The following is an 18,600-nucleotide window of genomic DNA, read 5'->3' on the forward strand; positions in this document are numbered from 1 at the left end:
CTGAAGAAAGGAAATACCCATTTAAAATAGAGTGGGAAAAAAAATCACTCACTACTTACAAACTTCTAAATAATGCGTGATATTTCTAGAAAAATCCTTAACAAAGGAATAAAGCAGCAGATATGTTTGGTATGTGTGTGGCCATGACAGCCATGTGGAATGAATACTACTTAGACCAGGAGCTAAGAAATACCCACACAAAGAAAATCTGGTGTAGTAAGTTCAAGGAGAAAAACATGGGACACACTCACGTCCTAATAAAGCTTGTTCCAGCAAAGAGAAAAAAATGCATGGTCAGTTCTGAAATAAGTGATATGGCACAGGGAAGACAGATCTCTATGAAAGATGGAAATATTGAAATAATTGGATTTCTTTCTGCCACATACACTCCCCCTACCTACCCTCCTTCCCCCCAGCTTGGTTAACCGGGATTTATTTGTTTGAACAGGAGCCGTATGCTAAGGGTAGCTAAGCTGCAGACATGCAATACAGCTAGCAGAAAAAAACCAGAACAATTTTAAATCAAAGTGAATGATTACATTTCCCATTAGCAGCAATCAGAATCCCCATCTGGGCTGCTTGGAGAGCTGGGGCACTGAGAACCAGAGACAGAGCACCGTGGCTGGTGGGAGCAGCAGCTCCCCACGCTGCCCCTCTCTGCTTCTGTACTTGAGGCACTGTGAACACATTAATAAACAGCAGCATTTACTCTGCAGTTTCACTCCTAAGAGACCACTCTGCAATTTGCTGCTGTCAATAATATATTAACCACAAGGGGGTTGTAATGACATTTCACATTTGGCACGATATTTTTTTAAAACTGATTTGGGAGAAGGAATTGTATTAGAGGCATATTCAGATGATGGTAATAGACAGCTTCTATACAACCTTCCATTGTATCTTCTGCATTTTGTGAGCTAAACCAAAAGAGACTGAAACTTTTTATGGCAATAATAATAACAATACAAGCTGCATTCTGCAGTCTTAGTTGAAGGGTTAGTCACTACCCAAGGTCATTTATACCTGTCCTTAAAAGTAAGCAAGCTCAATTTCCTACAGAAGAATCACTTTTTCCACCAAATAAATACTGGGGCAAGGATTTTGGCTGCTATGCATCTGCCATCAGTAATTTTGTAAATATATGTCAGACTAAGCCTATAGAAGGAGTAAACCAACTGCAGTGTTTCCACCTGGTAGGCTTTGAAACTGAAGTGGGAGGAAACAGACCCAGACAACAAATGAATTCTGCATATGAAATGATGCATAGTTTAGTTATGCTGGATATTGAAGAAGACTGGGCAGAGACAACCATATGCTGCAATCATCATTAGCTGACCAGATTCCACAGATAATTCTATTTTAAAAAATGACACTTAAAACTGTGTGAAAATGAAAACACTTTCGTATTCAACATGCATTCCACACTGCGCATATCTACAGTGTCTGTTCCTCCTTTACTAAATCAGCAAGTTCCGTGGCTTTTCCTCACAAAACCCTTCCATTCCTGTTAGCTCTGCAGATCCCACATGGCTAAATAAAGTGAAGAATGTGATTCCTACCAGCTCCATATTTTACTTCTGTGCTTTCCCTAGAGTTGTAATCATAACACAGCGAGGCAAATTTGTGGTGAACAGAGAGAATTATCTTGGTTCATGAAGGCTTTGGATCATGAACTGCAGGATGAACATAGAGTGCAATGGAAGACACACAATCACAGGAGAAAAAATGTTGGATATGAGCAAGCAAAGCACTGGTTTTTCAGGAAGCTGGAATTACCCATGTTTTGACTTTTCAAAGATACAATGGACAGATTAACCTGATTTCAGTACACATTTTAGAAGGCAATATATTTTTCATACCTAGCAAAGTTACCTGGTCTGGGTGTTAAAGTGTTATTCCGTTTTTTCTGAGAGGCAAGGAAAAGTCATAAAAATTTTATGAATGTCTCATTATGACAATCTGAAGTACAAATAGAGCTCCGTGGCATCTGTAGGAACCCATGTCTTAGACATGACATCAGTGCCGTTTAAAAAGCAGTCATGGAGAATGAGGCTGAGTTTTTGTTCTTTTTTTAACATAATTACATATACATTTCTTTGTTGCTGTTTCCTAGAAATTGGGCCACAACTGTTAAAACTGCATACTTTTTATCATGCTTGCAGGCTGATGAGAGCTACCCATGGATTAGTGGGGGGAAGGCAAGCCTCTGCTAGTGGGAAGAAGCCAATCGAATCTTGTATTTGAGGATCATTAATCCTATTGCAATAGGTTCAGATAAAAATCTAAATAGTGCATTTACATCCCTATGAAATCAATTAATTCATCATTTTTACCTCGCAGCCCACTAAGAAAACATGGTGTAAAGATACTACTATTTAACATATTAATTAGTATTTCTCCTTTCTAAAGAAAACAAGAAATTTATTTGGTATTTATAGAATTGTTTAGCGTAGGCTCTTTACAGAAGAAACATGAGCTTTACTTCTTGCAAATCTTTCTTTCCCTAAGCCTGCTGAAAGCACTGACCTGTGAGAGAGGGCATTCTTTGGCTAATGTGCTCTGATTCATCTCTTTGAGCAGTTCCTTTAAGGCATTGCGAACTGTGGCATGGTTCCACTGCTCTGCTGGCAAATCTTCCAACTTTGAACAACTGTAAAAACAGAAAGCAAAAAGCAGATAGAAACATCACCTTCACAGATGCCTACTTTTTGCATACAAGTGCTATAGACCTTTAAGCAACAAGCACAACCCTGGAGCTTCCTGCTTGGCCAGTCCATCAAGGTGCTTCTCCCCTCTATCTCTCTCCCACCAAGCACGATTACCAGAAGATGTGCAGTTCAACATGCAGCTGCTGATCCTCCTATGGCATATGTGTACATAACCATTCCTGCTGGGGCCTGATGGAGAGCAAAGAAACTGCATAAAGTGAGCCCCAGGAATGGCTGAGTAAAGCCATCCTCTCCAGACAAAGATACTCCTGCTGGGGTAGAAAAATAAACATATATGCTGCATGCACTGCCACTAACAAAATCCCTGAACAGTGAGGGCCCTCACTGTGTGGAGGTGAGACTTTGAAAAATTAGTTTCATTTTATACAGGTTCATATACTGCCCTTACCACCAAAGTATCCAAGAGCCTTTCAGAAACACATCAAGCCATATGCCCAACATCTGTCACATGCAGTTCGTTCTCACTTTCATTCCACAAGAACTGCATATGTAGTGAAGCTATTGTCTTCATATGACTTGTGCCTCTTTTAATTTAACAAGCTTATGGTTTGTGTCTACATGCATGGGGATAGACCCAAGAAGCACATCAAAAAGATAGGAGAAGCTTGTCACTGCCATTTCTGCTGCAGAGCCTTAATGCATGCTCTCCAATGGCCCCAGAAGGTGGCTCTGCCTTCTGCCCTCACAGCCTGGCTTTTGCCTCAGAGCTGAACCTTCAGCTGTGCTTGAGGAGTTCAAGTAGTCAGTGATCATCTTTATGCCAAAGTCATGGACTGTCTTTTATTTATGTGGCATCCAGGCACTTTGAAGATAAAGAATGAGACCTTAATGTCAGGTTCATACCCTTTGTTAATACAGAGGTGACAACAGACTACATGGACTCCTGGCAGCTCTATAGCAGCTATAGGGTCTAGACACTCTTTTACAACTACATAGCAGAGATGCAGCCCAACTGAAAAATTTTCACACTATATAAAACCAAGGAAAGACCTGTTCATGGAAATCAGAAAACCAAGCACCATCAGAGATTCAACAAGAAAGAAATGTTTCTGCTTGGAAGTTTAATGTCAGTGAGGCATCAACTATTTCCAAATTTGAAACTGAACGGAACAGTTGGAGGGTATGTACCTGTCACCAAAGGACACGCACAGATCCCTGTGGGCCCCTCTTCTGTTCAAGCCAAAGTTTCAAAGAATTGTCAGTAAGTTATTCCAAACTGTCTGTTACTTTTTACTCTTTGCTCTGTCATGTTCTGGCCACACAGCTACAGGAGGCTGTGCAATGTAGGCTTATCTGCAGCTCTGGCATATGCCATGCACTGCCAGGGACCTTACATTTGAGGATTCTTTAGAGGACCAAGGGAGAAAGGAGAAGAAAAAAGGAGGGAAGAGTGGGAGGAAAGGAGGGTAAATAAGTGTAAAAATGTTGAGAGCTCTTGCTTTGCTAATCAGAACTAGCCCTCAGGGAAGGAAAATATTTTCCAAACACCAAATGGAACTGCAGTGACACTCTCCTTCCTTGTCTTCTGTTTTCTGGAAAGACCACTGGAGAAAAAAAAAAGGAAAGTAAAAAAAGATCCCCTCTTTCACATCTCAGCAACTGGCTGCAGAAGACCTGGATTTTCACAATGCAGCTTCTAGAAAAAGGCAAGGAGTTTATTATTTGATAAAATTAGAATTTAAGAATCCATTAAATCATGGACTGTAGAAAGGTCTGCCTCTAAAAGCCCCGTATCTTTACTTGATTGGGTTTCTGCCAATCCCCTCTCTGTTACCATATTGCTACTTCAGAGAACATACAGTATCAGTTGGAACATGCACCAAAAAGCTGCCAGGTGACCCACCCTTCTCTCCATTTTCTTTTAATTTCATCAAAAGCCCAGAAATTAATGAAGACAGGATGTGCTAATCTCTGTAGTAATGCTGTAACCAACAGAGCAGCTCAGAGAATAGGGAAGGACAGATGTTCAGAAACACCCACCTTTGTAATTGGATTTTCAATGTCACAACATGATAGACATCTTGTAGCATGTCGGCTACTGTCGCATCTGGTGCATCAGTCACATAACTGAGAGGGAGGGGATTCCACCTCCCAAGCTTGATTATTCCTGAAAAGAAAACAAAAAATCCATACTTTATATTTTATCAGCCATTTATTAAACCCTTCAGAGCAAGGTTGATTGCTCCCACAATCCAAGATCTGCCTTGAGGTTTACTGCAGTCTTGCACAGAAAGACATGTTCTGCTCACTCCCGAGCAAACAGTGGAGAAGAGCAGGAATAGGTTCAAAATCTTAAGCAAGACAGTTGCTGACATGTTCCTGACTCTTAAATTACTGCAAGGAAACACAGGAGACTTCCTTCACATCCTTCATCATAGCTCTAAAGCCTAGTTCTTTAAGTTAGAATAAGCTTTAACCACTTTCTAGCCCTGATTTTGCAGTCTACAAAAACTCTTCAGTAAATAAATGCATTACTTTTGACTTGAACAGGAAAATTCCTATGCATGGGCTTTCAGCACTGTTACAATCTAAGCATGGTATGATTCCCAGTGTGGATAGAAACCCACCAAGCAGGAAGAGTTCACTCCCAGATACAAGTTGCACTATGCAGACAGTTGATTTTCTTTGTGGGGGAAAAAAAAATAATCAAACAACTGCAAGCTGCTGACCACAGATCCAAAATAGCTTTTTGGAGGCGGGGGAGAATGCTGTATGTTCTATTTCTACTTCTGTTCATTCTTTAATAGGGATCATCACCTCTTCTGGATGAGCTTGTCACAAAGACTGTAAACTTGGATGGTAAACCATTTGGTGCAGAGGTATTATTTCTGTTTAGACAATTACAGAGGGCCCACCCACACCAAAAACAATGACTAATCCCGGGAATGACTTCCAGGAAGACACCAAACAAAGAAAGCCACAGTGCCATCTTACATGACAGCAAAGCAGTTCAGTCTTGTTCTGCACTATTGCCACTACTGCTTTTATTTCCTCCTTTATTGTGCTCCCATTGCCCCACTGTTCTGCTCACTCAACTCTCCTCAGCTCAGCCCTACAAGACACCATTCTCTCATTCAAACTGATGCCTTCTGAGGTTTCTTTATATACTGTGTGATCTTTGAAAAGGCATCCATAAACTCAACTGCCAGAAAAAAGTAATACACTGATACATGAGAAGACTCCTTCTTCTGAGATAACAGGCACGCCAAGAACTCCTCTTGGGTATCTGGAAGGATGCTGTGGTGCCAAGAAACCTCAACCATCTCCTCCTCACTTTCTAGTCCCAGCTCTTCACCAGCTCTGGAACTAATTGAACTGCAGTAAATGACAAAAACCCTGTTATCCTGGTCTCCCAAAAATGATCCTAAGATAACCACCACACTGAAACAGTGAAACAAAGCTTCTTGCAGAGACAATAACAGAATACAAGGAGCCCATGAACTACCTGCTATAGAGTATTTTTCCCCACTCCTACACAGATTGAAGAGGAAGTAATTTTAATACAAGTCCTTTTCTGTAGCACTTAAATCTTTGCATTTACCACCGACATGCTTTGCAAGGCATTCTGTCACCACACACTGAAAGAAGCTGGAAGTGACCTAGTTCATCCTCAGTGGCACAAAGTTTCACTGTAACATACTGGTACAGACAGGCCTAATACTTCAAGAGCAGATTAAGAAGCTTTTAGCAAAGAAATATAGTGTCCAAATGAAACAAAAAGTTACTAAGTGTTGCTTGAGATCCAATGCTTGAAAATGGGACATAAACAGAACAAAAACATTTCAATGATGCACTGTTTCAGTATTAAGATTTAACAATCTGGTGCTGAATATGCTGCAGTATAAATAGTGCCTGGACTCAGATCCAGTAGAGTAACACACAGCACTCATTCACAGCACCGTATGTCTCCAGTGCTGGCTCCTTGAGTCATATTCCACTTGCCAAGAAAAGCTGTTTTTCTTAAGGGGATAGTTTACTTAATGTTATCTCTGGTGACAACAAGAAATGCATATAGTACAGCATATATTAGTCATGAAATGAGCATCAAGGGTCCACTGCGTAAAATACATGCTGGAAAAACACAGTTTAGCTGCTGACTTCCTTTACTTCCTCCTGCTATATAATAATTTAAAGCAAAATCACCTAAAAATCCAGAAATCTATACCAGTTTCACAGAACACTTGGCTTCCTATGTTTAACACCGCCAAGTTTTCATGTAATTGAAAAAATAAGCATCATATGTGCCCCATAAGTCACATCTAAATTGGTAATATTTTACAAGAGGCTTTATTTTTCATTCAATTAAGGAAAGCACTCAGAGAGCACACCATCTGCAAGTGCTCGGGCCTGGCAATGCTGGCAAAGGACAAAGAGATGGTTGGGAAGCACTGAAGTTACTAAAGGTGTCCGCAGACTAAAAGTGTTTAAAGAAAAAAAAAAAAACAGTGGAGTCAGAGTGCACCATGGGAAATACTATGCAAATTGTTTTACAGGAATGTCTGCTACTACTGGAAGTTAGGGAGATTTTTTATTTTTTTTTTAATCCTCCTCTACAACTGGAGAGGAAATTGTTTTGGCTGGATTTAAACAAACACAGGTGTTACCATAATGCTCAGTGCCTCTGCACGTTAACACCTGCTGAGAGTCCTTTACTCTGTGTTACAGCACTGCTGATGCATGCTATTTTTTCAGCCGGTGTGATATGACGTGTGAAATATTTTTTTCCAGAGCACATTAAGCTGGTCCAAACCATAGCCAGAAGCCATGGTTTCCATTCAGCTCCTCAGCAGACTTCACAGGTGCTTATCTCATGGCACCAACACTGTACTTAAGGCAACTCCTAGGCTATGTTTGGGAAGATGATGCCAGCTTGTTGGGCAAATATGTTCTCAGCATACTGAATGACTACTCAATAAAAACTGAGCAGGCCAAAATTTTCCCCCTAAAAAGGTCCCTTCTTATCCAGACTGGATGTTTCTAGCCTAACAGCAACCCCAAGATGAAAACAACGTGGCAGCAAGGGGTCACTTCCACATACACATTTTTTATTGTTCCTCTCATTGACTTTAAATGGTACAGCTCAGGCCTTTAAAGAAATCACTTTAACTGGCCTGGCTAAGCTTTTATCCTACCACAACTGACACTTGGGACAGGAGATAGGAATGAGGAAAGGTCACTGTGTTATTAATGAACATACTACTTCTCTGGGAGTATCGCTTTTCTGTCAGCTCCAGACCTTCTCAAAATTATGTGTGAATAAAGCACAGCAGATCAGAAAGCTCAGGAAATACAAAAATACGTCTTCCTTGAGTCCCAAAACTCTCCTGTTAACAAATCTGGCTCTCTTTCCTGTATCTGTTGGGTCTTTTCTCCTGTGAAAGTTTTTTAAAGGGAGAGCTAACAGATTTCAATGCTTGCACAGACTGAAGAAATGGCCATACAGTAGAACAGCTCTCATCTCACCAAGAAATGACTGAATGCAGCCCAGGCCAGTTAGGCAATTAAAGACAATAAAGACATCAGTTTTCTCAAAAGGTTTTTTTTCAAAACTTATGTTAGAAGAGATTCTCTATCCACACTGGTTGTTGGTTCTTGAATGCCATGTACTTCTACAGTCAGGTCTTTTATTAACTTTAAGCCTCAGCTTCATCAAAAAGCAGACAGGGAAAAAAGACAGAGTAGCTTTGTGTAAAAAGGGTGTAACTCCCTTTACCCACAAGAATGGCAGAACACACCAGTGGCAAACTTCTGTGAGCTCAAGTGTCAAGTCTGTACACATAACAACCACTGAATTCACTGCTGTCCCTCCACTCAGGCCAATGATGTGCCACCCTGCCAGCATGTTTCCAATTGAGTTTCATTCAAAAAGCAGCTCCTTTGGAGAAGAAAGTGGTAACTACACAAGTGAGAGCAGAACTCTACACTGAACAGAAGCCTTGCCCTGCTATATCACAGCTAATCCATTCTATATCCAGCAGAACTCATCACAGGATCATCACGAGCTTTATTTTATCACCTGAAAAAATGATGCACCTAAAGCACTGGGATTATTCCTAGGACATCACCCTACTGAAATTTGAAATGAATGGATGCAAGGCTGGGGCTAAAGCAGACTTCCAGAATAACTACTTTGATCAGGACTATAAAATTACTAAAAACAGAAAGCTGCTTTCTAGAAAAACGCTAAGCTGGCAAACCCTTTCCATTATTATGTAGTTCACGTGAAAATTTCAAGTGCCATGAAAATTATTCATCTATATAGACTAGAAACCTCATTTGTCATGGCAAATGGAATGGTAGCCACACAGCACATTCATTCTAAGAATGCCACATCTGGGTTTTAGAATGTACATATCACAGTCTGGCTATGACAATGGAATAGGTCCTAAATGGAATGAAGACCAGGTCCTGCATCTCCCACTCACATGCACAGGTAACTTTTAATCTGGATAACCCCGTAACAATTACTGGAGCACCTCAGGTACCTTCCAATACATCACTGCTGTAAAATTAAACTCTTCAAATGGGGCATTTTCCAAATTCCTTTTTGTGGCTAAACAGAGCAAACAGTACCAGAGCATACCCTGTCACTGGCTCCCTTCAAACCATCCCCTGCTCCCACCATGGCTATACTCTCGATTTCAAATTATGAGCACACCTGAATTACAACTTAAATGGATACTTGTAGTATTAATGCAAATGCATATGCAGCATTAATGTAATTTTTAAAAAATGCTAATCTGCCATGGTTAAACCTAGTCAAGTGTCCTAGAATTTGTTTCCTTGCATCTCAGGGATCCCAGGACCACAGCCTGAGAGTTGTGGACTGCAAATACAAGGCTGGTAGAAGAACACAACCAACATTTGCTGCTGCCTTGTGAATTCAATCAAGTAGTTTTGATCAAACATCGTGCTTTTCAACAGCAGCTCTTATCAAAACAACAGACACTCAGGAGAAATTGCAGGTTAGCATTAACACCCAAGCACCTCTGATTTCTTTTACAGCTCCAAATGAAAGACCTCAAAGAGACACCCAATAAAAACCCCACTTCTGGGACCACCAAGCCATTTCTTTATCAGCCACTATTGCAGACCTTCCTTCCAAAATGGATAGGCTCCTACCACTACCACCATGCAGTGGTAATGACTGCTTCTGTTTATCCCCTTCAAAGGAATCTTGTCCCTATGCTTTAGCATGAAATTTTCTTTTGTTGAACTGTATTTTCTACAGAAATTGAAAACTGCCTGTCCCATGTAATAACTACAAAGAATTATTTATTCATAAACCAGATGCAGAAAATCACTACCCTGCAGTACGTAACAACTCAACCAGTGTTTCTTACCTCTACACTGGCTGTAGTATATCATCACACTGTAACAACATAAAGCCATAATTTGTAGTTATTACTGTTAATCCAGCAAAGTGAACAACTTTTCAAGCAGAAAGGATGAAAAAGTAACAGGAAAAATTACCAGAAGATAAACTGATTATATTAATTTTGTATTATATTATTGAGCCGTCTTTTCTAGCTTTTTGGAAAATCTAAGAAAATAAAATACTGCCTTTGCCCATTGTTATAAGGGTGCCAATATTATTCTACTGAATTTCAATCAATGACACATTGGGGTAATAGATGGGAAAAATAATCAGCAGAATACTCCCCCCATACTTCTAAAGCATCTTGCGTCAGAGGGTCCCAATGCACTTAAAAAATATTAATTCATTGAACTTTGCAACATCCTAAAATGTGAGGTAGACTGTATTCTGCCAATTGACATATCAGTGATGTAGTGATTGAAAGCACATAGTGAACATAATCCTATGCTTATGCCAATACAAAAGAATCCCCCTCCTTCCTCATTTCAGGCCTTAATAAATAATTCAGCGAGAGAGCAGGAATAAACTATGTGATTACACTGTGATATACACAGCCACAAATCAACAGGAACACCCACAACCCCCGAATGACAAATGCTCCACCCCAGCTCATGAGACTTGTGCAACTTCAGGGCTCTGCACAAAAGTGTGACCTTCACCCAAGGGGAAAACACAGCCAAGCCACACAAAGGTCTGCAAGCACAAAGCCCCCTGAACTGCTGCTGCTGGAAGTCTTTGCTCTCGCTGTTTAAAAATGCTCTCATAAACTCTGCGTACCAGTGATGGTTTTGAGCACAAAACAACACATCTATGAGCCGGTCAATTTAAACACTTTCTGGCTTGCACATCTCTATCAGTCCACAGACTTTAATATAGACTATGCAATTACATTGCTACATATGATATTTATATGATTATATATTAAAAAATTTATGGAATTATGGGTGTAGCCATCAATAGAAAGACTGTTAGTGTTACAAGATTTAATGCCAAACATCAGAGTACATTAATAGATGAAAATCATTTTGATACATGAAGCTTGGTTTTGTGTTTTAAATTTTCTGAATGTGAGCATTGCCCCTTCCTTTCCTCCAGCATGACTGTATTGAAGTATTTGACTTAAGTAACATACACTAAACAGTTTAATGGCTTGTAATTCCACATATCGGGTTTACATTTTACAGTAAAAAGATTGTGCCTTATGTAATAGATGCTGCTTCACATTTGGGAAACATTATGTGAGGACCCTGACTTTTATTAGATTAATTTAATATAGGCACTAAGTTACTAGACTAAATTAATTAAGATCTTCTTAAAAAAAAGAAAAAATGAGGTGGGGGAAGAGAGAGTGAACAGAATGAACCCACAAATTAAATAAAATTTTCTGGAGCTTGTTATTTTGGAAGTCTTTATTTAATTTTCCAACCTCTATTCAGTTTGAAAAAACAGTCAATAATTGGTAAGGAAACAGGAAAAAAAATTGATGTTATTTACTTCAGGGGATTATTTTTAAAACTGTTATATGATAGAACAGGAATACCACAAATAAATAGAAGGGCAAGGAAGCACAGGAAGTACTACTAAAAAAAACCAAGACAACGGGCCATTCACTTAAGTTTCCAGAGTGGATTCAATGATCCTTGCAGGTCTCTTCCAACTCAGAATATTCTGAATATTCTGTGATTCTGAAGTATTTTTTACATTTCCTGTATTACTTATAAAACTACCACCTCCACTGAGGAAAACTACATTCAGTCCTGCATAATATCTGTCTTTTGTCATTTTTGGGCTAAGTGTGCACTTGCCTTGGACAGCAAGAAAATGCATAAAGAGAGAGAAACCCACTTCTCTCATCTGAGACACAGAACCACTCCTCTAAGTATCACTTCCAGGGCAGAATACAAAGTCTTTCAAATCATGACAACTCATGACAGAAAGGCTACTGCATCCAGGTGTCTTTCATAACCCTGCCAGCCTGGAGTTCAGCTTCACCCTCCACCAAGCTGCCCTTCCTGAGAGGCACCCTCACCCCAGGGCAGTCTCAGTGGTAATATTCAGCAGACCCAATGCCCACAGGATTGCAGCACCCACTGCATGTCACTAACATCATCCCCACATAATGCCCAGAGCAGGGCACTCACCCAGTTCTACATGAAATTACTGCCTTTTGGGCAATCTGTGCTCTAAAGGTAAGATTGTTCCTAGCTTAGCCCTGGGACACCAGGAGCACAGGCTGTGCCTCCTCCCAGGGAGCAGTGCCCGCTGAACACCCTGGAAACCCAGAGTGTCACAACTCAGCTTCTTCCTTGATCAAAGATCTTCTTTACCTGCTGCCATGAGTAGAGGTTTGCTTTGGCATCTTAAATCATAGCTGTTCCTCTTGTTTTGGACTTCAGCTGTCTCTCCTTGAGTCCCAGGGTCCCTGGCCAAATGTGCTACTCCTCTGCCATCCCAGTGTGGTACCAGGACTTGTCTCTAATTCAGGGCCTCCCAGGGAGCCAACATAAGCAGATACAGCTAGTGGGGACCTGCAGTGGGCTTCCAGCTCAGCCTTACAGACTGAGAACTGGGGCTTTAGTGCAGTTGCCTCAGTTGCTAAGAAACATGAATGCAAGTGTACTCAACAGGTGGTGCTTTTCTCCACTGCACATGTTCCTGAACGGCCATAAACAATGTCGGGATCATCTCACAACAAATTTTGGACCAGGTGACTGTACTGCCACCTCACCACCTATGAAGGGCTGCACATGAGTGAAAGGACCAGAGCTTTGCACAAACATTTGCTGTCCAACCTTTTTTGTCAGCTTTCTGCCAGCCCATTGCCACCAAGACAATCTGCCTCACGACACGTTCAGCAAAAACAGGGTATCTGGGCAGACAGCCTTTGGTCCCTACCTTCCTGAAGCCTTTCTTGAATTTTATGTATTTCCCAATAGATAAGAGGAGAGGTAGAAGACATTCTCTCTCTTTGGGGAAAACCCTGCATCTGTTTTTAAAAAGATGCCAATGCCCCTAACTCCTTCGAATTCACCCAGCTTCAATGCTTGCCTATAAGCTTCACAAGGGAAGTCAGTCTACTGAGCAGAGGAAACAGCACAAAAACGTGGCATTGCAGCTGAATACATAAAACACATTTTAGAGGTTATAAAAGGTTATAAAGGAGCATTGCTAACAGGACATTGTAGAGGATAATAAGCTTAGAATTAAGCCTACAGACATTATCTGGCCTTGTATGAATCTGAATATCCTGCCCACTCATAGCAACAGCTACAGAGAGCACAGAAAGTCTGGCTCAGACTGCAAACATACAGTAGCCAACTATCTTTGTGTTGAGTCAACTACAAGTAGATTTGAAAATTCATGGGTCTCAAGTCCAAAGAAAAATAAGGGCGTACAGCATGCTGTGCTGCACAAACAAACCCCTAAACTAATGCAGTTTCATATTCTGGCCTATGTAGTTTAACAGCTTAATCTCTTTAGTCTAAGATTTGTGTCTTGGGGTTTTCCTTACTCTGTATAAAGACTAGCAGAATGTTTTTTTCACTAAATTACTACTTTTGGTTTGCCTTCTGTCTTTTCTTTCTTCCCACCAGACATTCAGTTCTTGACTTCTATGAGAAAAAAACAACATGAACAACTGAAAAACTAGTAGGGCAGCATCTAACTATCAGGACAGAAAAGCAAGTACTGCTGAGGAAATAGAGGGATTGAGGACTTTACTGATAATCTCAAATGACTGCTTCCACTAATTCAACATGAATGCAGTAAGTGAAGACACAGTTGCTGTAATTTTTGCCATTCAACTCTGAAACCCTCTGCTCTTTGTAGCTGCCTTACTGTAAGAGTACAGCCAGATCCATACAGGATCAAAAAATATCCACAAGCTTAATCCCAGTGTCTCTAATAACATTCAGTTAAGAACAAATTCCACCACGAAGCAGTTAACAAGGGAGGCAGTAACACCTCTATTTTAGCATTTTTATATGAAAAATTTTTATGGAAGCAGAAGTATCCATGAAAATCTGCATGCATATGTATATTTAAGAACAGGCACTGTTTGTTGATACTCAGGCTCAGATCTCACTCATAGCACAAACAGGTAGAAGGTAAGGGACTAAAACTCCCCCTTGCCTTACAAATTGATCAACTAGAGAGAGATAGGAAATAGTATCTTTAAGGTTATAATATTTCTTTTCAAAATACATTTTAATAACCCTAGTTCTTAGTTTGCACAGCATTGCAAATTCAGATGAATTTGATTAAATTAAATAAGAAATTTTCCTTTACTGATACTTATTTCAGTTGATAATCTGATCTCAAGTCCCCCATCTCTTTCTTTTATTCCCAGGAAGACCAAAAAATTCTGCATTTCTGACAAGTCTAAATAAAGCTCTGCTGGTTACTGAACTATGTTACATTTCCTATCAACAGAAAACAAAAGCAGAAAAAAAAAGACTAGTTCACCACTAGAGGAGATGACTCAGAGCAAGCAGGAACTGTTACCAGACTCAGAAAAAACAGTTTTCCCTTGTACTGTTGATGAGCCCACATTAATGCTGAAATGAACCTAGATTTGTTTTCTTAGCCCACATCTTCCTAGAACTGAACCTATTTTCTTACAAAGCCACCAGATCCTTTTTGGATCCTATTAGCATTTTAACTTCACGTTAGTCATTTTGTGAAGAAGAGAACAAAAAATAGAAAGACAGAAATAACTATTTTTTTAATTTAAATTATAAATTTCTGTGCACATGGTAAAGACTGGAAAGAGTTATTAACATTTTGGATCTGTAACTTTGCTGCACACACACATCATGCTCAGAAGCATTTCCAGTTCCCCACTTCTCTAGTAGCAGCTAAGATTGTCACGTAATCACCACATATAGAAATTGTGGATCTGCTATGTAGAAAAGTATCTCCATCCCAGCCAAAACCAGTGTGAGGATTTCATGGACAGACTCTCCAAGCCTCAAGCACTGGCGGCACTGTGAACACCCTTGTGAGATGGCGTAGAGTTTTAGTACCTCCTCTCACCACTTCTTTCTCTTTCCTAAACTCTACCTCATGTTCAAATCAAAGAGATAAAAAATGCTGCAGGGTGATATTTCAAGAGAAAAGGGAGGAAAAACTGTCATTTCTAATCATCTCCCAAAGCCCCAGGTGTCTGGGGCCCACGTATGCACAGCTTCTACGTGCAAAAGCAGAAAAGGAATCTAGAAGCCCATTCCCACTTTGGGGGAATATAATTAAAGAAAGATACAGTGGGATGATGCCTTATTCAGAACATGGCACCAGCACTGGAAAATCCCTGGAATCTATCAGAGATACCATTTCACCATAAGGCACAACCTATACTGCTGCCAGCAATCTCCTCTGTACCACAAATACAGAGTATCTGACTAGGGATTTCAACTAATAGTATCATGCCATAGGAGAAAACAAGATATAAATACCTACTTCACAAAGTCGTATGTAGGAAGATGAAGACTCTGCATACATCTCCTCAAAGAACAGGCTGAACAGCCCTCATATAATCCAGATATATTCTCTTTTCCTTACTGGCACAGGGAACCAGAGCAGACCTCAGCACTGAGGGAGCATTACTAGCCCAACACACCAAGGCAGCTTTGGGAAGTCTATCGTTTTCACAATCTGATTGATTTCAAAGGCCACCCTGGAGGAAAAGCCTCAATCTGGTTCCTGCCGACACAGTCATTTCCCACAGCCAGGATCTACTCTCTGCTCTTGGCACTCACTCAGGTGGTGGGACATGGGTTGCACTGTGGGTATCTGCATCTTAACACAAGTCTTTTTCACTCCCCCAAAGCCTACTGTTCATTTGGAGGCATGGGGTGTTACTGGTTGTTTCATATTGGAGGTCTTAAGACAGGTATGCACACCAAAGGAATAAAGACTTTCTGAGTAAGAAAAAACTTTGGAACTATAGAATTAGTTTTGGACAACTTCCTTTTGCTTCGTGCTAAACACTCTACAGACCTCCGTACAACTTCTAGAACAAGACTGGGGATGTTTCTGTACTGTGTAGAATTATCCTAAAAATCTGAGCTGCCTAAAATACTATAGTAATTGACACTTAAAACTAATTGTAAGTCTTTCTAACCAGCAAAAAAAATACCCTCCTTTCTTCATTTGACATCTGAGTTCATGGTGGATGAAAATCTAATCAGGGGGGCCTATCAGCACTAAAACAGCTCTCATTTTCTCGTGATGACCCTGGTTTACAGTTTATCACAGATTAACTCATTTGAAAAGCTCATGCAGTAAGGGTCCCAATCAGTGTGACGAGTCATCACTGTAGTGTGGATGGAAAAGATCACAGCCCCACCATTAAAACTGCAATCTAGAGAGTAAAATTAAATATTAAACAAAATTGATAAATTAGAGATGAATCTATAGGATTTTGTGAGAAATGGCTTAGTCTAGGTAAACTGCTCTAGACTAAACATGTTGCATTGATGAAATTCAAGAGGTTGTCCAGTCAAGCCATACTGATAATTAAGGTCCACCCAATCTTCATAACCAGGATTAATTTTATTGCTGGAGGCCCAAATTGTTACCTCCTTTACCTACTTCTCAGGTGAAATGTTTTTTGTCACATGTTCAAAGATGTGAACTCAAGACACAGAAGCCTCTCATTTGGAGATGTCTAAAGAACGCCCTTCATTTAGAAAAAGTAAGATAAGAGTTTGAAATCTAAATACTCTGTGTTAAGGCTAAGCTAAAAAGCTCTTTACAAATGAAATGGGGGCATTTAGGGACTTAAGCCAGCTTTTATCCAGGTATGCAGTGTACAAAAAGCTTCATATTCCATTAACTGTGGTGAGTACCTCCATATGCCCTACATAAACAAAAGGAATGTCATACCCGAAGCGTCTTTTGAGTAATTTTTATCTTGAAAAAAAATATTAGCCAATGTAACTAAGTATCACAACCAAAACTTTTGAGCAATCTTGGCAGAACTGCAAAATTATACTATTATTATGGCTGAGGAGTTTTCTGTCAGTAAAGGAAGAGGAATTTGCTGTGTCTCACAAAAGACAGGAAGGCTTGACAGGTTGATGGGCAAGAACAATGCATACTCTCCCTCAGCCTTAGTGAGACAGCAGAACTCCCCACCAGCAACTGCCTCCAGCCAGAAAATGGTCTCAACCTTGTTAACAGCCTTTTAGGCCCTTCTTGGGTACAAAGAAAACCATTTCAATTTTGAGCTTGAAAATCAATGAATATGTTTTCTTTCCTGCCAAATCAGACCTCAGATTTGTCATAGTGAATACGATGAAACAACCCTGTCTGAGAATCCCTCATGGCAAGCAACTCTGCTGGTCAGTGCCTGCTCACCCATCCACTCAGGACCACATCACTGTCACCTTCCTCCTCCCACCCACGCCTCGCTGCTCCCATCTCTGAATGACCGCCAGCACCTCCCAGCTCTACAGGAATAAATCTCTAGACCACAAACCCCAATATCCCTTCCTCCTACCCCCAAGGCAAGAAGTTACACTCTGTTTGGCTTGAGTCATGACTTTTCTTCCCATCTTCTTCCCATGCATTTTACTCAAATTTATAAGCAGAGGAAGAGAGCACTAGAGGTGCCATAAGAGGGATGAGCCACGGATGCCTGTTCCAGAAGAGCCATGCCCAAGGGTGCCTGCTCAGTCCATCCAGAGCGGGGCAGCCCAGAAAACACCAAGGTGCAGTTCCCAGGGCAGGGAAAGCTGCAGTGGTAGATGAGGAAGGAGCAGGGCAGGCAGGCATGGTGATGGCTGCCAGTCAATTCACAGCTCGGCATTAGCCCTCTTCACTGTGCTCATATGGGCTGCACAGCCAATGGGCCAGCTGCACACACCCCTCCCTCACTGCAGCCAAGGACAGGAAAACATTCCATTTTTCCACTAAAATGACCCACTTTACTGCCACAACAACTCATTTTTGATACATTCACTTTGGATCTGCTGTCATGTATGCAATATCAGATATTCAATAAAATAAGTATTTCTAAGTAGCAGGTGTGATATTTTAAGTGAATGCAAATATCATGTGCATAGTCGCAGTAAAGGGACAGAACACGGCAGTAAGTTTAAATCCTGCTTCCTTTACTGATTTTCACAGTAGAAGTATTTGTAGGGAGCTGATACAATATAACACAAAGTGAATTAACATTTAAAGGAAAAAAACAACAACTTACTTCAGGAACTAACACTTTTCCCCCTTCCTGCACATAAAGATATGTGTTGTTGTGTTATCTCTGGACACTACAAATTTGATATGTATGTTGTAAAATTAGACACAAGTACACAGCTTGTTGTTATAACTCAAAAATAAAGCACATAAGAAGTAAAAAAAAATATTGAAAAGCAAACAAGTTTTTTTCAGCCATTTCTCCAAGAAATGCCAGAAAACTCTTTGTATTTCAAATTGGAGTATGGACATTCTATGACAATACTTATATCAGAAGCTTTCAAGCTATACAAA

General features: G+C 40.4%; 1 protein-coding gene across 1 annotated transcript in view; it reads right to left on the minus strand.

Moving 5' to 3' along the window:
• The window catches only part of SATB2 (SATB homeobox 2), a 125,784-nt gene that overhangs the window by 65,735 nt on the left and 41,449 nt on the right, over positions 1 to 18,600 (minus strand). The window contains exons 3-4 of the mRNA XM_066553508.1: positions 4,710 to 4,836; positions 2,527 to 2,650 (exon numbers count right to left, since the gene is read on the minus strand). Of these exons, the coding sequence (XP_066409605.1) occupies positions 2,527 to 2,650; positions 4,710 to 4,836 (251 nt within the window). The remainder of the gene's footprint in view (positions 1 to 2,526; positions 2,651 to 4,709; positions 4,837 to 18,600) is intronic.

The sequence above is a fragment of the Molothrus aeneus genome, chromosome 7, assembly GCF_037042795.1.
Source record: "Molothrus aeneus isolate 106 chromosome 7, BPBGC_Maene_1.0, whole genome shotgun sequence".
In the NCBI taxonomy this organism is placed as follows: Eukaryota; Metazoa; Chordata; class Aves; order Passeriformes; family Icteridae; genus Molothrus; species Molothrus aeneus.